Below are 16,514 nucleotides of genomic sequence, written 5' to 3' on the forward strand. Positions count from 1 at the left end.
GCGATGGCTACAACTTCCATTACAATGTTAAAGAGCAGTGGAGACAATGGGCAACCTTGGCTGGTTCCTGATCTGAGTGGAAATGGTTTTGATTTAACTCCATTCAATATGATATTGGCTGTAGGTTTGTTGTAGATGCTCTCTATTAGTTTCAGAAATGTCCCTTCTATACCCATTTTCTTAAGTGTTGTGATCATGAAGGGATGCTGGATATTATCAAAAGCTTTTTCTGCATTAATTGAGAGATTGAGAGATTGATGCAGAAAAAGGGGCCTGACCATGGAGGGGCCTGACCATGGAGGGCCTTATTGTGGTGGTGATAATGATGATGATAGTAGAGGTACTGGTAATGGTGTCTATTGTGTACAGGTACTGTTATCAATGAGGTAGATAACTTTCATATTCTCACCTTTTTCTGCATATAAATCATATGGTCTTTGTTTTTTAATTTGTTTATGTGATGAATTATATTTATAGATTTATGTATATTGAACCAGCCTTGAGACCCTGGGATAAAACCTACTTGGTCATGGTGTATAATTTGTTTGATGTGTTGCTGGATTCTGTTTGCTAGGATCTTGTTGAATATTTTTGCATCAATATTTATTAGTGATATTGGTCTATAATTTTCTTTTCTTGTTGGGTCTTTTCCTGGCTTGGGGATCAAGGTGAAAACTCTCCAAAAACAGCAGCATATAAAGAAGCTACCACCTATAAGGCTGAGATAGAGGGTCCCCCAACCCCAGGTTAAGACCTAGATCTTGTTAGGGCATGACCATGGCTAACTGGATAGCCAAAACGTCACTGTGGTTTGTGGTCCCACAGCAGTGTAACTTATTGGAATTCCTCTTTCCAGAACTTTCTGGAAACCCACACTTCATGATGCCAAGGATGACTATTCATAAGGAGTTGTCTCACCATAGACAGTCTGCTAATCAAATGCTTGAAGGCCTTCTAGGGAAGCTGTTGCTTCCAGGAGCTGCCAGCCTTCAGATTTTGGAAGAGCTGCCCAAACAGCAGAAGCCAAGTGCTGGAGAAGCCATTGGATTGTGGGAGTTGAGTGCTGAGGAAACAACATATGGTTCAGGAGCTGGGAGCTGGAGATGTGTGCATGGTGAAGAGCTATGTGTGGAGAAGCCATCTGCTTTTCAGGAGCTCACTGAGAACACACTTGATGGAGCGGAGACTGAAAACTTTTCTACTCCAAGATCTCTCTTGCTCCCTCTGCTGACAAAATTTAATATTGTGCCAACTGTCAAAGAAAAAAATAACTGAGCCTGTCTCAATTTTTGCTGAGCAGGCAATGAAGGGCAAATTTGGAGCTAAGAAGCAAAAAACTGATGACTGGCACAGAGAAACAATCAGGGGCCTGACCGTGGAGGGCCTTATTGTGGTGGTGATAATGATGGTGATAGTAGAGGTACTGGTAGTGGTGTCTGTTGTGTACAGGTACTGTTACCAATGAGGTAGATAACTTTCATATTCTCACTTTACAGATGAGAAAACTGAGTTTTAGAATGGTTAAGTCACTTGCCCACAATCACATGCTTGGTGAGGGGTGAAGCTAGGATTCAAACTCTGGCCACTGGACTCCAGATCTGCCTGCCACACTCTATCAAGACATTACTGATCTTTGAACAGACAGATAAATGTATCGGGAAAGATAAATACTTAGAAGAACTTCACAGTCAATCCTTTTATGATTAAACCAGTGACCTCTATTTTATATATTTTAGGAATTCAGAAATTTTAATTACTTTTAAAATAAAGTACACATTTATCAGTAAACACAGAATGGAATATGTTGGAGAACAGAACACTTTGCAAAGAGAAGTGGAGAAACTGGATGATTGAGGTGATTAAAAAACTAGAAAATATTATTTCAAGTATATTTTGATGGACTCTGGACTCTTTGATCCTGACCGAAACAGAGAAGAGAGTGAACATTCAAAATCACTGTTACAAGTATAGAGAGATGTCCTCAGAAGATGTCAACAAAATGTTCTTCATCCCTAATGGGTGTAGGGAAATACAAAACAGAACATGGAACAAATGATGGGCTTTCAGACAATTCTACAGCTTTATCCATGTACCAGGCACCATGCTGGGTACCAGGGATATGGGGATGAGTAGGCATCTGGCCTTTCCATAAGGAGATTTCCACCTCATGGCTGGGACATAATGAAGATGTTATCATAGACATAGATAAAAAGAAAAATGAAGCAGAAACTAGTTCTGCATAAAAAATAGGCCAAGGAAAGATGCCAAGAAAAAGGTATCATATGAGCTAGATGAAGAGCTGGCTGAGATAACCAGGGAAAGGAAGACATTGTAGACTAGGAACTGACACAGGGAAGAGCCGGTGATTGGCAAGGACGTAAACTGATGGAGATTTGAGGAAACAGGGTAACACAGGGTCAAGGATGCGGTCGGATTATGTGAGTGTGGCCTCCTCAATACTTTCCAGTTTTGTGACACTGGGTAAATTACCTAATATCTCTAAATTTCAATTTCTCTGTCTGTAAAAGGAAATAAAATTCTACACTCCCTCGTATGCCATTATGCAGATTGAATGATGTGAAAGTCATGTTTTCAGCATTAATGGCACATGCTTAATACACATTTGCTGCCGTGGCAAGAGTAGAAGGAGGAAGATTGAAAAGATCAGAGATGAGAGTCCTGGGAAACCAGAACAGTGAAGATCAGAGGCCGGACTTGTGTGTGTGTGTGTGTGTGTGTGTAAGAGAGAGAGAGAGACACAGAGAGAGAGAGAGACAGAGAGAGTGCCCTGGGAAGCCAGAACAGTGAGGGTCAGAGGCCGGACACCTCTGTGTGTGTAGTGTGTGTGCGTGAGAGAGAGAGAGACAGAGAGAGTGCCCTGTGTAGGCTTCTGCAGCATTGATATTCACACCCACACCCTGGGAAGCCAGAACAGTGAGGATCAGAGGCCAGACACCTCTGTGTGTGTGTGTGTGTGTGTGTGTGTGTGTGTGTGTGTGTGTGTGTGTATGAGAGAGAGAGACAGAGAGAGCGCCCTGGGAAACCAGAACAGTGAGGGTCAGAGGCCGGACTCACGTGTGTGTGTGTGTGTGTGTGTGTGTGTGTGTATAGAATTTTGAAATAGCTTTCCACTGAAATTTTGTGTTTATAAGTGGCAGCAGAGAGAAGCATGTTCATATTATAATATGAATGTCTGCTATGTCTGTTACATTTACAACTTCATCTCCACAGAAATATTTCTATATTTTCACAGATATGAGCAAGGCCTACCCCCCCCACACACACACACACAAAAAAAACAATATATCAGGTAAGGGTGGCTGTATGGGTCCCATATTGTGTATTTGCTTCCAAAATGACTAGTCACATGAATTCCTAAATGTTTGGTTTCTGTATAGAATAGGAGATTGTCTTTCCCAGGAGAAGAAGGAGACTTTGAAATGATTCTCATAAAATGAGTGAAAATCAATCTGGTACCATGAGACATGGTTGGGCCTGTGTCCTAATCTGTAAAGTTGAGATTACAATAATAATACTCACCTCATAGTGAAATTGTACAATAAAATGAAATAATGCATGAAAAGTGCCTTGTTCCCAGCTGGACACAGAGAGGGGCACACATGTCTGTCTCCTCATCCAGCATCTTCTAATTCAGTGCCCTTTGTTCTCAGCTTTCCCCATCTGGGGATCTGAAGTTGCTAATGGTCATCTCTGGACAAACCTACATATTTATATGGACCTGAAAGAAGATATTCTGTTGAAATTTAGTGGCTATAAGGTGGTTTGGGAGGAACTGGTTTTAAGGAGCAATATAAAGTCAGAGGAATCACATTTTCTCTCTACCTGCATTCCTCAAGCAGCAGGAGTGTTTCCCCCAGGGGCTGAATTGAAGGCATTCTTTTCTTCACAGTGAGCCATAACTTGCCTTTGTTCACAGAGATTGTAAATCCTGCATCCTCCAGATTAGATCATGATGTTCAATATCAGTAGGAAACAAACAGAGAAGTAAATATTTGCTACAAAATGTCTTTCTGATTTCTTGCAAATTAGTTTCCTGTATCTGACAAGTCAGTTACCCTGATTCATTGGCCTCCCATTTAGAGACAAAGGGAAAACAATCCCCACAGCAAGGAGCCTGTCACTTGGTATATCCAGTGGAGATAATATGACCAGAGTGCAGGGGCACTGAATATTGATAAGGATGTGACAGGCCATGCCGAAAGTTGGTGTCTCATCAAATGACTGGCTGAGTGATGAAAAGAAAACAAAAGTTAATCCCTCTCTTGGAGTGTCCTACAGATTGACTTAGTAGTGGGTTGCTGCTCAGCGGTCTGCCTCCTTCCTCCCCACCCCCATTAATAATCATAATCAAATATCTATTATTGTTTTTCAGCAACAGAGTAATTGCTTTCCTTTCCGTATTTTCTGAAGCAGTCTGTCTGTTCCCAAGAAAGGCAGTTGTGTAATCGTTCTTTCCACATAAACTCTGAGAAGTCAGTTGTGCCCTGCAGATATTGATGTCAGCCTGCTTGCTCTCCAGTGAAATGAAAGAAGGAAATAATTTTATCATGCTATTTTTAGACTTCAATTTAGATTTCAGCCTTTACGATACTTTGTGTTCTGAGGGTAGAGTTGTTGATGCACAATTCGGCTACAAGACACTCTGAATTCTGCCTGCCACAGATAGACTTCTTCTCTTAGCCTGAATGCCTTGAGACTGCTCATTCACCTGGCAGCTGAAAGCTGAGCCAGGATGGTGAGGTTGAGGTGTTGCTCCTGTGGGTAGCTCATGCACTAAAACTGGAACAAGACATAGAATATAAACATGGTCCCTGGGGGGGGGGGGATAACGTGTCCCTGTCACCCCCTTTTAATAAGAGTGGGGAACGTTGGGGCACCTAATGTGGCCCTAAGGGAACTCTCCCCCCTTCCTCCTCTCCTAAAACAAAGAATACAAAGGACCTAGTTAGCTCCACCCCCAAAATTCAAGCCAAAGGACTCTAACCCACCAAAACCTTTGGGGCAAGCTGTGGCATTTGCCCACCCCTCTATGGCCCCCTTATGAAAGGGGTCTCTAACTGCTCCTAGGCACAGAGACCATCTTTGCCCTGCCCAGGCAGGTCACTGTCCCTTTTTAATAAACCTGGCCTGAATGTCTCCACTCCCAGTCTCCTCACTGGGCATCACCATGAGACCTTTCGGCCTCTGCCCAAAAATGACATTCAGATTTGTAAAGCATTCTATATTTGGGGGAACACTTATGCACTGTTGGTGGGATAGCAAACTAATAATGGCTTTTTGGGAAAAAAATTGGAGACTCCTCAAAGAGCTAAAAGTAGACCTTCCAATTCATCCCACAATCCCATTACTAGATATCTACCCAGAAGAAAAAGAAATCATTTTGCCATATGGACACTTGTTCTCAAATGTTTATAGCAACTCAGTTCATTATCATAAAGATGTGGAAACAACCCAAGTACCCATCAACCTACAAATGTATACATAGGTTGTATATACAAACTGTAGTATATGTATACCCTAATACTATTCAGCCATAGAAAAGATGGAGACTTTGCATCTTTTATATTTACCTGGGTGGACTTGGAGAACATTCCTCTTAGTAAAGTATCTCAGGAATAGAAAAGCAAGCATCCCATGCACTCAGTACTATTAACAACTCCAGGCCCACAAGAGAGAAAATCATAAGTGGAGAGGCGGGGAGGAAGATTCAGTCAGTTCCTACCTAAGGGATATAGTGTAGGGGTACATGGCACACTTTCTGGGTGAAGGACTCAATTATAGTGCACACTTGACCTTACAAAGGTGAACAATGTAACTTAATCATATACACCCTCATATTAATCAGAAATTAAAAAAAAAAGAAAAACGAAAGGTCAATAAATGGAAAAGGTTAAGAAAAAAGATGTGCGTTGTATTGACTGAGTTTGCCAGTTTGACTATCTGCCAGCAATCTTCAATTTGCCTGCAGAATTTTAAGCTGATCTGTTATCTGCATAAATAATCAGCACCATGAAAATTCATTATAAACTACGTGAGTTTATTGACCATTCTTACTTTTCTAGACACTTTCCCAGAGGTGGTAGGTGAAAGCGAAAATGAGGCGAAACATTGCTTTGCTGGATTTCTTTCTGAACAAACAAGAAAGGTCCTGGACCCTGGTACTCCAGTCGTCTTTTTCTGAGCTTGATGAAAGAAAAGCCTGAACGTAAGCAGGCTGCCCAGTTCTCTGGTATTAGCAATGAGCTGGTCCTCAACTCCAGAGGGCTCTCAGAAAGCACCAGTGCTGCCTGCCAGAGCTTTTCCTATCTCACGTGTGTGCCGTCGCATGTCCTGAAATCCAAGCATTTTGTGTCTAAATGCTGTTGGGTGTATGTGCTTTGGCAATGCAGAGGCTATTGGTTTTAGTATGTAAGATCCACAACTTGGTCCTCGCCACTCAAAATGTGGACTGTAGACCAGCAACATTGACATCACAGGGATATGTTTAAAAAACACAGAATCTCCGGCATGAGCCTGACCTATAAATAAGAATATACATTTTAAATTCCCCAAGTGGTTAATATGCACAATAATCATCTTTTAAAATCATGTTGCAAGCCTTTTAAAGACTCCGTTATGATCTGAATGGTTATGTCTTTCCCAAATTCATATGTTGACACCTAATCTTCATTGCAGTGATATTAAGAGCTGAGGGCTCTGGGGGGTGATTGGATCCTGAGGGCAAACCCCCTCATGAATGATGATTAGTGCTGAATTTGCTAACAACTTCTTCTTGGACTTCCTACCTTTCAGAACTTTGAGAAATCAATTTCTGTTGTTTATAAGCTCCCCACTTTATGGTATTCTGTTATAGTACCCAGAATCAACGAAAATAGAATTGATGAAAACTATGGACCTTCATTTCATTAAAATGCAGCTAAACATGACTTTGAACATAATTTTAATAAGTGCAGGTTCTGTGGCCTTCAGTGAGAACTTCCACTCGTGGGAATCGGAGAGCATGCCTGGAGGAGCCCTCAAGTGCTGCAGGACCCCCCACAGTGCTCACCCGTGTTGCTGTTGGTTGTCATGTTGAACCAGTCTTCACCTTTATGCCCAGTCCTTGTACACTTGAGGAGCACCAAGCTCTGGGTGGACCCACGGCAGCCCCAGCCGTCCCTTTTATCCACCTAGCTCACATTTACCCGTCCTTACTATCATTTTCTTCACCTGGCAACTCTGGTCTTTTGCTTTCTCCTACCTCGAATATAGGGACAGGAGGCACCCTATATTTCGGAAGGCTCAGGAGGTAACAGTAGCGAGCTGAAAAATGTCTATCAAGATTTTTCCCCACTCACATCAGTTTTATAAGGAGACAGATGACGGGAATGGTTCTTCTTGCTGTTTCAGCTGAGGGTGCCTCATTCTGCAGGCCCTGCTGGAAACTCACCTCTGTGCTTGGGTCTTGACTTTGCTTTCCTCTAGTTCTTTATGGAAGCCTAAGGAAAATGCAACGCACACTAAAGCAAACCCTTTAAGAAATCTGTCCACTCACTGTCCAATTCCTTTATCAAGGACATACGGTGACCTTGAAGAGTCCTTGCTTTGGTAGGGAAGCACATGTAGGTGGGTGATTCAAATACAGGATGTAAATGAAAATGGAGGCACAATGCTATGGTGCTACAAAGAGAGGAATAAGTAACTTTTCCAAGAAGGGAGAAGAGCATCAATGAGAGGATGTGTTTTAAGCTGGGTTTTAAGAGACAAGGAGGACATTTCCTGAGACAAAGGCTCTGGGATTCTTACTGTGAGAAACTGGAGTTGGGAATATTGAGTTGAGCAGTCATGTGAGCAGAAGAGAGAAAGCTGGCGGGAACCCTACCCAGCACGGAGACTCTCCCTGTTGGGAGCCGCACACAGTCTGGGTCCTTCACGAGAGCATCGGGTACAGTCCTCTGAACAGTGTGGCAGTCCTTCCACTGGGGATGCAGAGACAGATACTCAGAGAGCTCAGTGCAGCTGCAGCTGGAGGAGCTGGGCTTTGAACCTCCACAGCCTGGCAGAGGGGCTCCCTTTCCTTCCAGGGAACTTGTACCCCTGCCCTGTCTGGGACTCCAGAGGTGCTGTTTTCTCCTCCCACTCTGCTTTCTGCAGTCCTCCCACTCTTTCTACTTCATCAATGAACCAGTCCAGCCTCACATCACTAAGTGTCCAAATAAAACTGAGGGGGCAAAGGGAAGTGGCTATTTCTCCAGATTGTGTAGTGGTTCTGTTATCTCCCACTTCCTGGGACCCTGGTCATACCACACACCAGGCACTGCCTTCACTCGCTCACCAGAGAGCCCTGGCCATTGCCAAGATCTTGAGAGACAGAGGCAAAGGCAAGTGGAAGTGTGGGCAGCCTGAGGGCACCTTTGTCCTGGCCAAACCTCCCTGTGCCCTCGGTGCTCCCTGTCACTACTGTCCACTCTGAAGGTGTTTCAACTGTGGGAACCCTACAGGGGTGAAAATTGAGACAAGGCTGCTTGGACCGCAAATGTGTGATTGAAGTTCTCCTTAATACTGTTGTCACATTCCTCACCAGCTCTGTGCACGTGGGGTGACAGGTGAACAGCCCATCAGGTCAGAGAAAGGCCTGGTTTCTCCCTCCTTCCAGAGGCCGGCTCTGTCACATCTTTAGTTTTGGGGGCACTAGAGCTGACTCTGCCCCCCTGCGAGGGCATACCTCATGAGGTTGCAGGTCACTTGCTCTGCACCTTTTTCAACATTAGAAACGAAGTCTCTCTCCCTTGACCATTGCTGGGACATTGCCCCCTTCCTGTTCCTAACTGTCATAGAAGTTACCATAATTATTGTGTTTGGAGACATCACCACCTTCTTTGGTTTGTGGATGGAGAACACCAGACTCAAGGAAAAGCATCTGTAAGATGTTTGATGGACACTTCACCCAACCAAAGCCCCAGCTGCCCTGCAAACTGTCCTGCAGTTTCATGATGAGTGTCAGCCTCACCAAGCCATACATGTGTGCATAGCAGCATCGCATATTCTTAAGTAGCTTTTACTGTTCTCTCTAGGACACAAAATAGTTTAGGCATTTTGTCTGTCTCTGACAGCCAGATAGACATGTCTACTTAGCTGCACATAATCCTTGCCTCCTTAACTCTTTGTCCTAGTCATTCGTCTGATAAAATATTTGGGGTGTGCACTCTCCAGCAGGGCTGTCTCCATCCCACTCCTTTGGCATTTATTAGTGCGTGCTCTTTGGGCCCTGAGAGATTGGGGGAGTAATAGATTTCACCTGTCGTGCAGGGTTTGGCCAGCTGCTATTCTTTCTGAGTCAGCTACTGGAATGTGTTCAGGAGATAAGCTGACAGGTGATTTACAAGGCACACTCTCCTTGTCTTGCTCCTGTTTTCCTTTAAAATTCCTTGGCTGCCCATATCATTGGCATGTGTTTCCATTTATCCTCTAGTTCTCAGGGCTCAGTGTAGCTCTTGTACTTCTGAAGAGCCCTTATTAGGAAGCCAGTCTCCCTGACTTTCAACTTGCTCTGATCAAAACACGGGGCCCCCAAACCATCACAAGGACTTCCGTGCAGAGGGCAGGGAACATTTAGCACCAAGGTTAAGGACTATGCACATTTTTGCGAAAATGTGGATAAGGTAGCTTTTAAATTTTCTTTCTTCTTAGAAAAGAAAAGGATATGTGTAGTTTATTGGAATGAAAAATAAAAAAAATACAACAGGAATAAGTAAAATGTAAAGAAAAAGCCCCTTTGCCTCTCCTCTAATCAGGAGGATGCTGTTAACAGTTTCAAGTAGACCCTTCCAGAAATATCTCAATCCTGCACATACCTATACATACGCCTGTCCTTCTGTTACTTTTAGAAAATTCAGATGGGATCGAAACAGAATATTGTTCTGTGCCCTGTCTTTTTCACTCAAGACACTTGAAGAGATAAAAATGGCTGCAGGGATGTAACAATAACTGCAGCGGCTTTCAGTTTTCTCCGCTTGGTTGTTTCCAGTTGATTTTCACTGCCTGAATGTTTCTATACAATAAATGCCTACAAGAGGAATAGGCTGGCACGGAGAGCATATGTATTTTTAATTTTGACCAATATTGCCAAATTACTTTTCTTAAAAAGGCTGCTGCTGTATCCCCCCCACCCATGAAACAGTGAATTATGCATCTTCCAGACCTTTGCCTCCTACTCGTCACATCTTTATGCGGAATGCAAATCTTTTCATATATCGATTGGTCATTTCTACTTTTTTTATACCTGTTTGCCTATTTTCTCCTGGGATATTTGCTTCTTACTTATTGATTTTCGAAACTCTTTACTGGTTACGAAATTTGACTCATGGAAACATTTTCTCCTAACATGTGTTTTGATTTTCACTTACAGCACTTTGGCCATGTGGAAGTTTACATTTATATGTATGATCCACGTTTATCACTTTGTTTCCTTTTTGATTTCTAGACTTTGTGTTTTGCTTAGAAAGGTTTTTTCAAATTATAGTCAAATAATTTAAAATTTCCTTTTAAGTCATTAGGCAGCTTAGAAGCAAATACTTCAGTGGAATGTTGAGACTTACCCTAAGACTTTAGTTCTGGATGTAGCCACTCTGCTGGGACCACTTATCAGGAGGGTGTTTCCCTATTAACTTTTATTAGGATGGATATTTTTAAAGTTAATTGCTTTTTTTGCATCAAATTGGGAGATTCGTTTGCACATAGCTTTTCTAAATGTTCATTCAGTTCATTAAATGGTTATTGATTCCCTACTGTGGTTGACATCTTGCTAGAATATATCCTTTATAGGATTTTTAAAAATGAATATGAAGTATCCTTGAACTTCATTAAGTACATACAGTAGAAGAAGGCATATGTTCACAAAACCAGAGGTTAAGATAGAATGTAATAACTGCTTCTGGAGTACTACAAAATGCTAGGTGGTTCAGGGACAGGCGGTATCACATACAGTAGTGGGGATCAGGGAAATGTTTTGTACAGAAGTGACATTGGCCCTGAGATGGACCTTGATGAACTGGTTGGATTTTAATGAGTGGGGTATTTTAGAAAAGAAAAGGTATAAGAAATCGTCACCTGTAATTAGATATCAGTCCACTTATCTTGGAAAGAGTGAGCAGTTCCCCTTGTGATATCTGGAGAACTCACAAGGATACAGCCAGTGAAGGAGTCCAGGACAGGGCGGAGGTCATCCTGGGAAAGACGTTGAAGAACTTGGCCCTCCACTTGGCAAGGAATGGGGGCTATAAACATTTTTAGAACTATAATAGATGGAAGCATAAAATATTTGAAGGCATAAAGGCTCATCATTCATGGTAGTTTGCTTAGAATGAAGAAATGAAATACTTAATTTGGGATAAATAGACCTGAACAATATTCTCAATTTGTAACCTGCGATTGGATATGCGATTGATATGGGAGATGAGGGAAAGAAAAATGGTAAAGACCAAGATTTCTAGCCCTCATTCAATTTGCTTTCTTAACATGCATTGAGCGTTTGATATATGTCGGCTCTCTTCTGGGCACTAGGAATAGAGCAATTGGCACAAGATATGGTCCCTGTCCTTCAGTAACTGAATTCTGATGGGTCCAGAGACAACATACAAGCCGGGATGATGGCAAGAATAAAGAGACCATGAATATAAATAGCAAAACTGAGAGGAAGAGCTGGTTTGATGGAGATCTCTGATAACTTTAATTTTATGTCCTAAAATCAAGTATTCAATATTTGCTTCAGATAATTATCTATGTAATTATTTCTGGTGTTATTCTGTTTCCTTCTTCACTCAAGTGTCCTACTGAGTGATATTTTAAAACCCCCAAATAAACCAAAAATAGAAAAATATGTTACTTTGAGTTTTAAGTAGGCTGCTAAGTTGGAAAGGACTTTGAAATCTGTGGCTAGATGACTTATCCGTAGTCTCAAAGGGAAGCGTGCCTCGCTTATGATCAGGATGTATCTTTGATTTCTGAGGATGCCTTTGTTTTCTCACCTATAACATAGAGATCATGCCTAACACAGTCATTTCACTTTACTCACAGTTTGGTGAGTCATAAATCTGGGGAGGTCTTGCCTTGGTATTTCTCTGCATAGGGCTGTAGCTGGGCTGGATGTCCTTTGTGTGGCTGGCAGTTGGCACTGACTATCAGCTGAGATCTCAGCTGGAGACGCTGACCCTTAAGCGGCTGTAGTCTCTCTCACGTGACGATCCCAGGTTAGGTGGATTCTTTGCGTGGCAGCTGGCTTCCCACAAAGCAAATGTCCCCAGCAGGTAGAAGCTAACGGCCTTTCTCTATCCAGCCTCAGAAGTTAGGTGGCATTACTTCCTCTGTGTTCCACTGGTTACAGGGAAGGCACTAATGTCAGCCCAGACTCAAGATGGAAGGACCTAAACACCACTCTTTATTGTAGGAATGTCAAAGAATTTACATTTATGCTTCAAAAACACCATGATGTAGTAATACTGTCTATCTCATGAGATTATTTTTGAGGTCTAAATGATATAATATATGTACAACTCTGAGAACTGTTAACAATGGTGATGGTGGCAGGGGGATGCAGATGATAATGATGATGAAGAATAGCTGCACTACCCTTCTGCAAAGTATCTTTTCTTGTCACTGGCAGGTTGAATTTTGGGCAAAATGAAGTATTGACCTCACACATTCTATAGCTCTTATGTAGTAACTATAAAGACTTATCCAGTAGATTGACATAGATTGAGTGCCTTAATCTCATTACCTGCGGATCCAGGGAGGTGTTGCCATCCATTGTGTCCCTAGGAAAGATGGTTGGTTACCTGAGTATAAACTGATCTCTCTTTTCTACAAGAGCAGAAAAAGAAAAGGATATTAGTTCAGCAATCAATAGTGTTCACTACAGATTCCTGGTCAAACATTCTTCCTTTTTTATTTATTTTTTTTTTAATTTCAAATTCATACAAGGCTACAAATTTTTAGGTTACATTGTTTTCAATTCTAAGGTGAAGTTTAACTTGTAGTTAAGGTTTTCACCCAGGAGCCATGCTGAACACCCCTCATATTGTGCACATAGATGAGATCCCGCCAATCACTCTCCCTCCTCCCCCACTTCTCTTTCTCTCCTCTCTTCTTGATAGACTAGATTTGTGTTATTTTTTTCATGTGGGCATGTAGCTGTTTATGTATTGGTTTTGTATTAGTATTGAGTACACTGGATACTTTTATCCCATTCTTGAGATGCTTTACTGATAAGAATGTGTCTCAACTCCATCCAGGTAAACACAAAAGATGTAAAGTCTCCATCTTTTCTTCTGGCTGAATGGCTCCATGGTATATATACCACAGTTTGTTAATCCATTCATGGGTTGACGGGCACTTAGGTTGCTTCCACATCTTGGCAATTGTGAACTGAGCAGCAATAAACATTCCAGTGTAGATGTCCTTGTGGTAAAACGATTTTTTTGTTCTTCTAGGTAGAGACCTAGCAATGGGATTGCGGGATCAAGTGGAAAGTCCACTTTTAGTCCTTTGAGAATTCCCCATACTTCTTTCCATAAAGGTTGCATTAGTTTGCAATCCCACCATCATGCAAAAGTGTTCCCTTCTCTCCACATCTACGCCAGCACCTGCAGATTTGAGGTGATATGGGCAAATCTCAGTGGAGTTGGGTGAGATCTCAGAGTGGTTTGGTTTGCATTTCTCTGATGATTAGGGATGACGAGCATTTTTTCACGTGTTTGTTGGCCATTCATCTGTCATTGTCAGAGAAGTTTGTGTTCAAGTCTCTTGCCCACTTATAAATGTTTGCTCTTTTCTTATATATTTTTAACGAGGACTTTTCCCCCTTAGATTGGAGATTAAGTTTCCCAGAGCATAAAAAGATTACAGACACATGAAGACTATCAGTGCTTCCACAGTTTGCAGTTGAAAATTTAGTACTATCAGCCATTCACATGTTAGTTCCATATTTTACTCCATCATTGCTTTATAAAAAGACCTGGTTATCTTCAAGTTTCCCAAAAATGGGGTAAAATACTATGGCCCTTTACATGAAAAGAAGAATAAATTAGGAAAGAGAGCTTGGTGAAAGGAGCCTATAGGCATCTATGTCAAAACTCAGTATTTCCTGCCCACCCTCTTCCTCATCATTGTTCCCCAAGAAAAACATGTACATGCCTCAGTCTTATGAAGATTCAAACCACGGTTATAGGATCTGTTAAACTCTGTTTTACTCTCAACTGGCAGGAATAACAGAGACGAGTAACATCAATTCTCCAACTTAAGAACTGACTCCCAAAGACTGAATTTGTATTTTTAAGCTGTGAGAACATCTCCAGAGATCTCACACACCTCAAATAGCTGTGAGTCACCCACTTAAGGGATTATTATTAATGACCTAATTATTTTTCTGGGCAGGTATAGTGAAGCATCTCAAGACTTCAAAATCAGCCGCTATTTTCTTTAGTATAAACAGATGCAATAAGCAGATATCTTAAAAATCTAAAGCTTGATGTAATTAGTATGTGGGCCATAGTGAAACACTGTAATTTTACACCCACATATTTTACTCAATGTTTAGCATGCATCCCTAAAACTGGTTTCTAAACTTTGATGTGTTCATTCTAGGAGACATTTCAAGACTCGACTCACTTTTACTCAAAGGGTACACATACTCTATTTCATGAAATAGCAGATAGATGCAGAGTTATAGCATTCCAATCATTATAATGTAGAAAAATGTTTACAAAAGCAGCTTGCATATTTATTACTCGGGAAAGTATGAGAGCTGAGCTGCTCACTCTTACCTGTTGAATCCAGGTGTACACTGTAGAAACCAGAGAGATGTTGATAGAGCCATTGGGTTCATAACAAAAAAATAACCAAGAACTCCCTAGGTAACTAAAGATGATTTGGTTCCCATGTGGGAAGGAAACAGAAGATAAAGCAGAGGAGAGGTTTTCAAGCATGCCCTTCTCTTCTTCCTTTCACATGCCTGGGAAGGCCAGTGTCTCCCAGTGCTCATGTAAACATCTACTGGCGGTCAGGCTTGGAGTGTAGTAAGGAGGGTCAAGGCTAGATAACCAGCGTCAGAAGAACACTGCCAGGGGATGTACTGAGTGGGTGGCCTGAATCCTAGACATTCCTCTCCTCCCTGTTCTCTGAGGGTTGGTGATTGAAGCCCAAGGAGATTGCATTGCAGCCAGCATATACATACAGATGATTCCCCCCAAGGCTATTTTCCCTGAACCCTCCCACCAACTTGAACTTATTAGGACAGGCGCAAGTTATAACTTTGACATTATCCCCTTCTCCAAAGACCTATCACAAGCCTAGGTAGTTAACATGCTTAAGGAAATATGAACTCATTTGAAAAATCAATGAAAACTGCTTAGGAAGGTGACAACTCTAAAAGAACTGTAACAAATGGAATGGCTTAAATCTGATGAAGTATAATTAGTGAACTAGACATAAAGGGTATTCAACAGACATATCAAGTATTCTCCAAAGGTAGGGGGGATGTTGTAAACATGAAGCCCTAAAGAATCAAATGTAAAATCAGATAATACAGAGTATAATTTTTTTTTTAAAGTTTCAGTAAATGGGTTGAATGTCAAACGGATTCAGCTGAAAAACCAATTAGTGAGTGAGAAGATTATGTCAGAGATTCTCAGAGAGAGGGGAAATTTAAAAGATAAGTGAAGCAATAGAAAGAATAGCCTTTTGGGATCAACAGTCATATTAAAAGAATCTCAGAAGGAAAGAAAATAATCAATAAAGGAAGGAAAGGAAACATTTCAGAGAATAATAACTGAGAATTGCCCAGAAAAAGGAAAAGATATAAGACTTCAGACTGACAGGCTTAACTGACAGTGCAGATAGGATAGAAAATTAAAAAAAGAAAGAAAGGGGGGTAATTCAATAGGTTATAATGAAACTGATATAAAACAAAGACAGAAAACTCTAATAGACCAACTATTAAAGGATGAGAAATAGACTGATCTCAGACTTTTGAATAAAACACAGAGGTACAATAACATTTTCAAAATGTTGAACCAAGCATATTAAGTGAAATGGTTTTTAAATGTGAGTGTGAAAGGATATTCTGAGACCTAGAAATTACCATGCAAGAGGTTTGGGGGAACATTCTCAGAGGAAATATTTCAACAAGATGAAAAATAAGCTAAGGAACAAACCAAATAAAACAAACAGCAAAAATTTGTCTTAGTGAAAATCTAAAACTAAAATATAGCCTCAAAATATATACCAATATTTTGTTTGGGAGGTAGGTTGCGGGTAGAATGATAGGAGGTGAAAATATACTTAAAGTACTTCTCTACTTGTTTAGGAGAAAGATCTAGAAATTTATATGCTCAGGAAATTGTTATGGAAAACAATAAATATAGTCTTTCAAATACAGAGTAACCTACCAGAAAACCAAACATACTATGTAATATTTTAAACCGACTGAAGATTTGATCCACCCAGTGGAATGTAGGAAA

At 41.2% G+C, this 16,514-nt stretch overlaps 1 protein-coding gene across 1 annotated transcript in view; it reads left to right on the plus strand.

The window, feature by feature from the left end:
* Nucleotides 1-1,303: 1,303 nt before the first annotated feature.
* The window catches only part of LOC128596349 (disrupted in schizophrenia 1 protein-like), a 48,634-nt gene continuing 33,423 nt past the window's right edge, over nucleotides 1,304-16,514 (plus strand). The window contains exon 1 of the mRNA XM_053606024.1: nucleotides 1,304-1,449. Coding sequence (XP_053461999.1) covers nucleotides 1,304-1,449 — 146 coding nt within the window. The remainder of the gene's footprint in view (nucleotides 1,450-16,514) is intronic.

This window comes from Nycticebus coucang, chromosome 10, assembly GCF_027406575.1.
Source record: "Nycticebus coucang isolate mNycCou1 chromosome 10, mNycCou1.pri, whole genome shotgun sequence".
NCBI classification, from domain to species: Eukaryota; Metazoa; Chordata; class Mammalia; order Primates; family Lorisidae; genus Nycticebus; species Nycticebus coucang.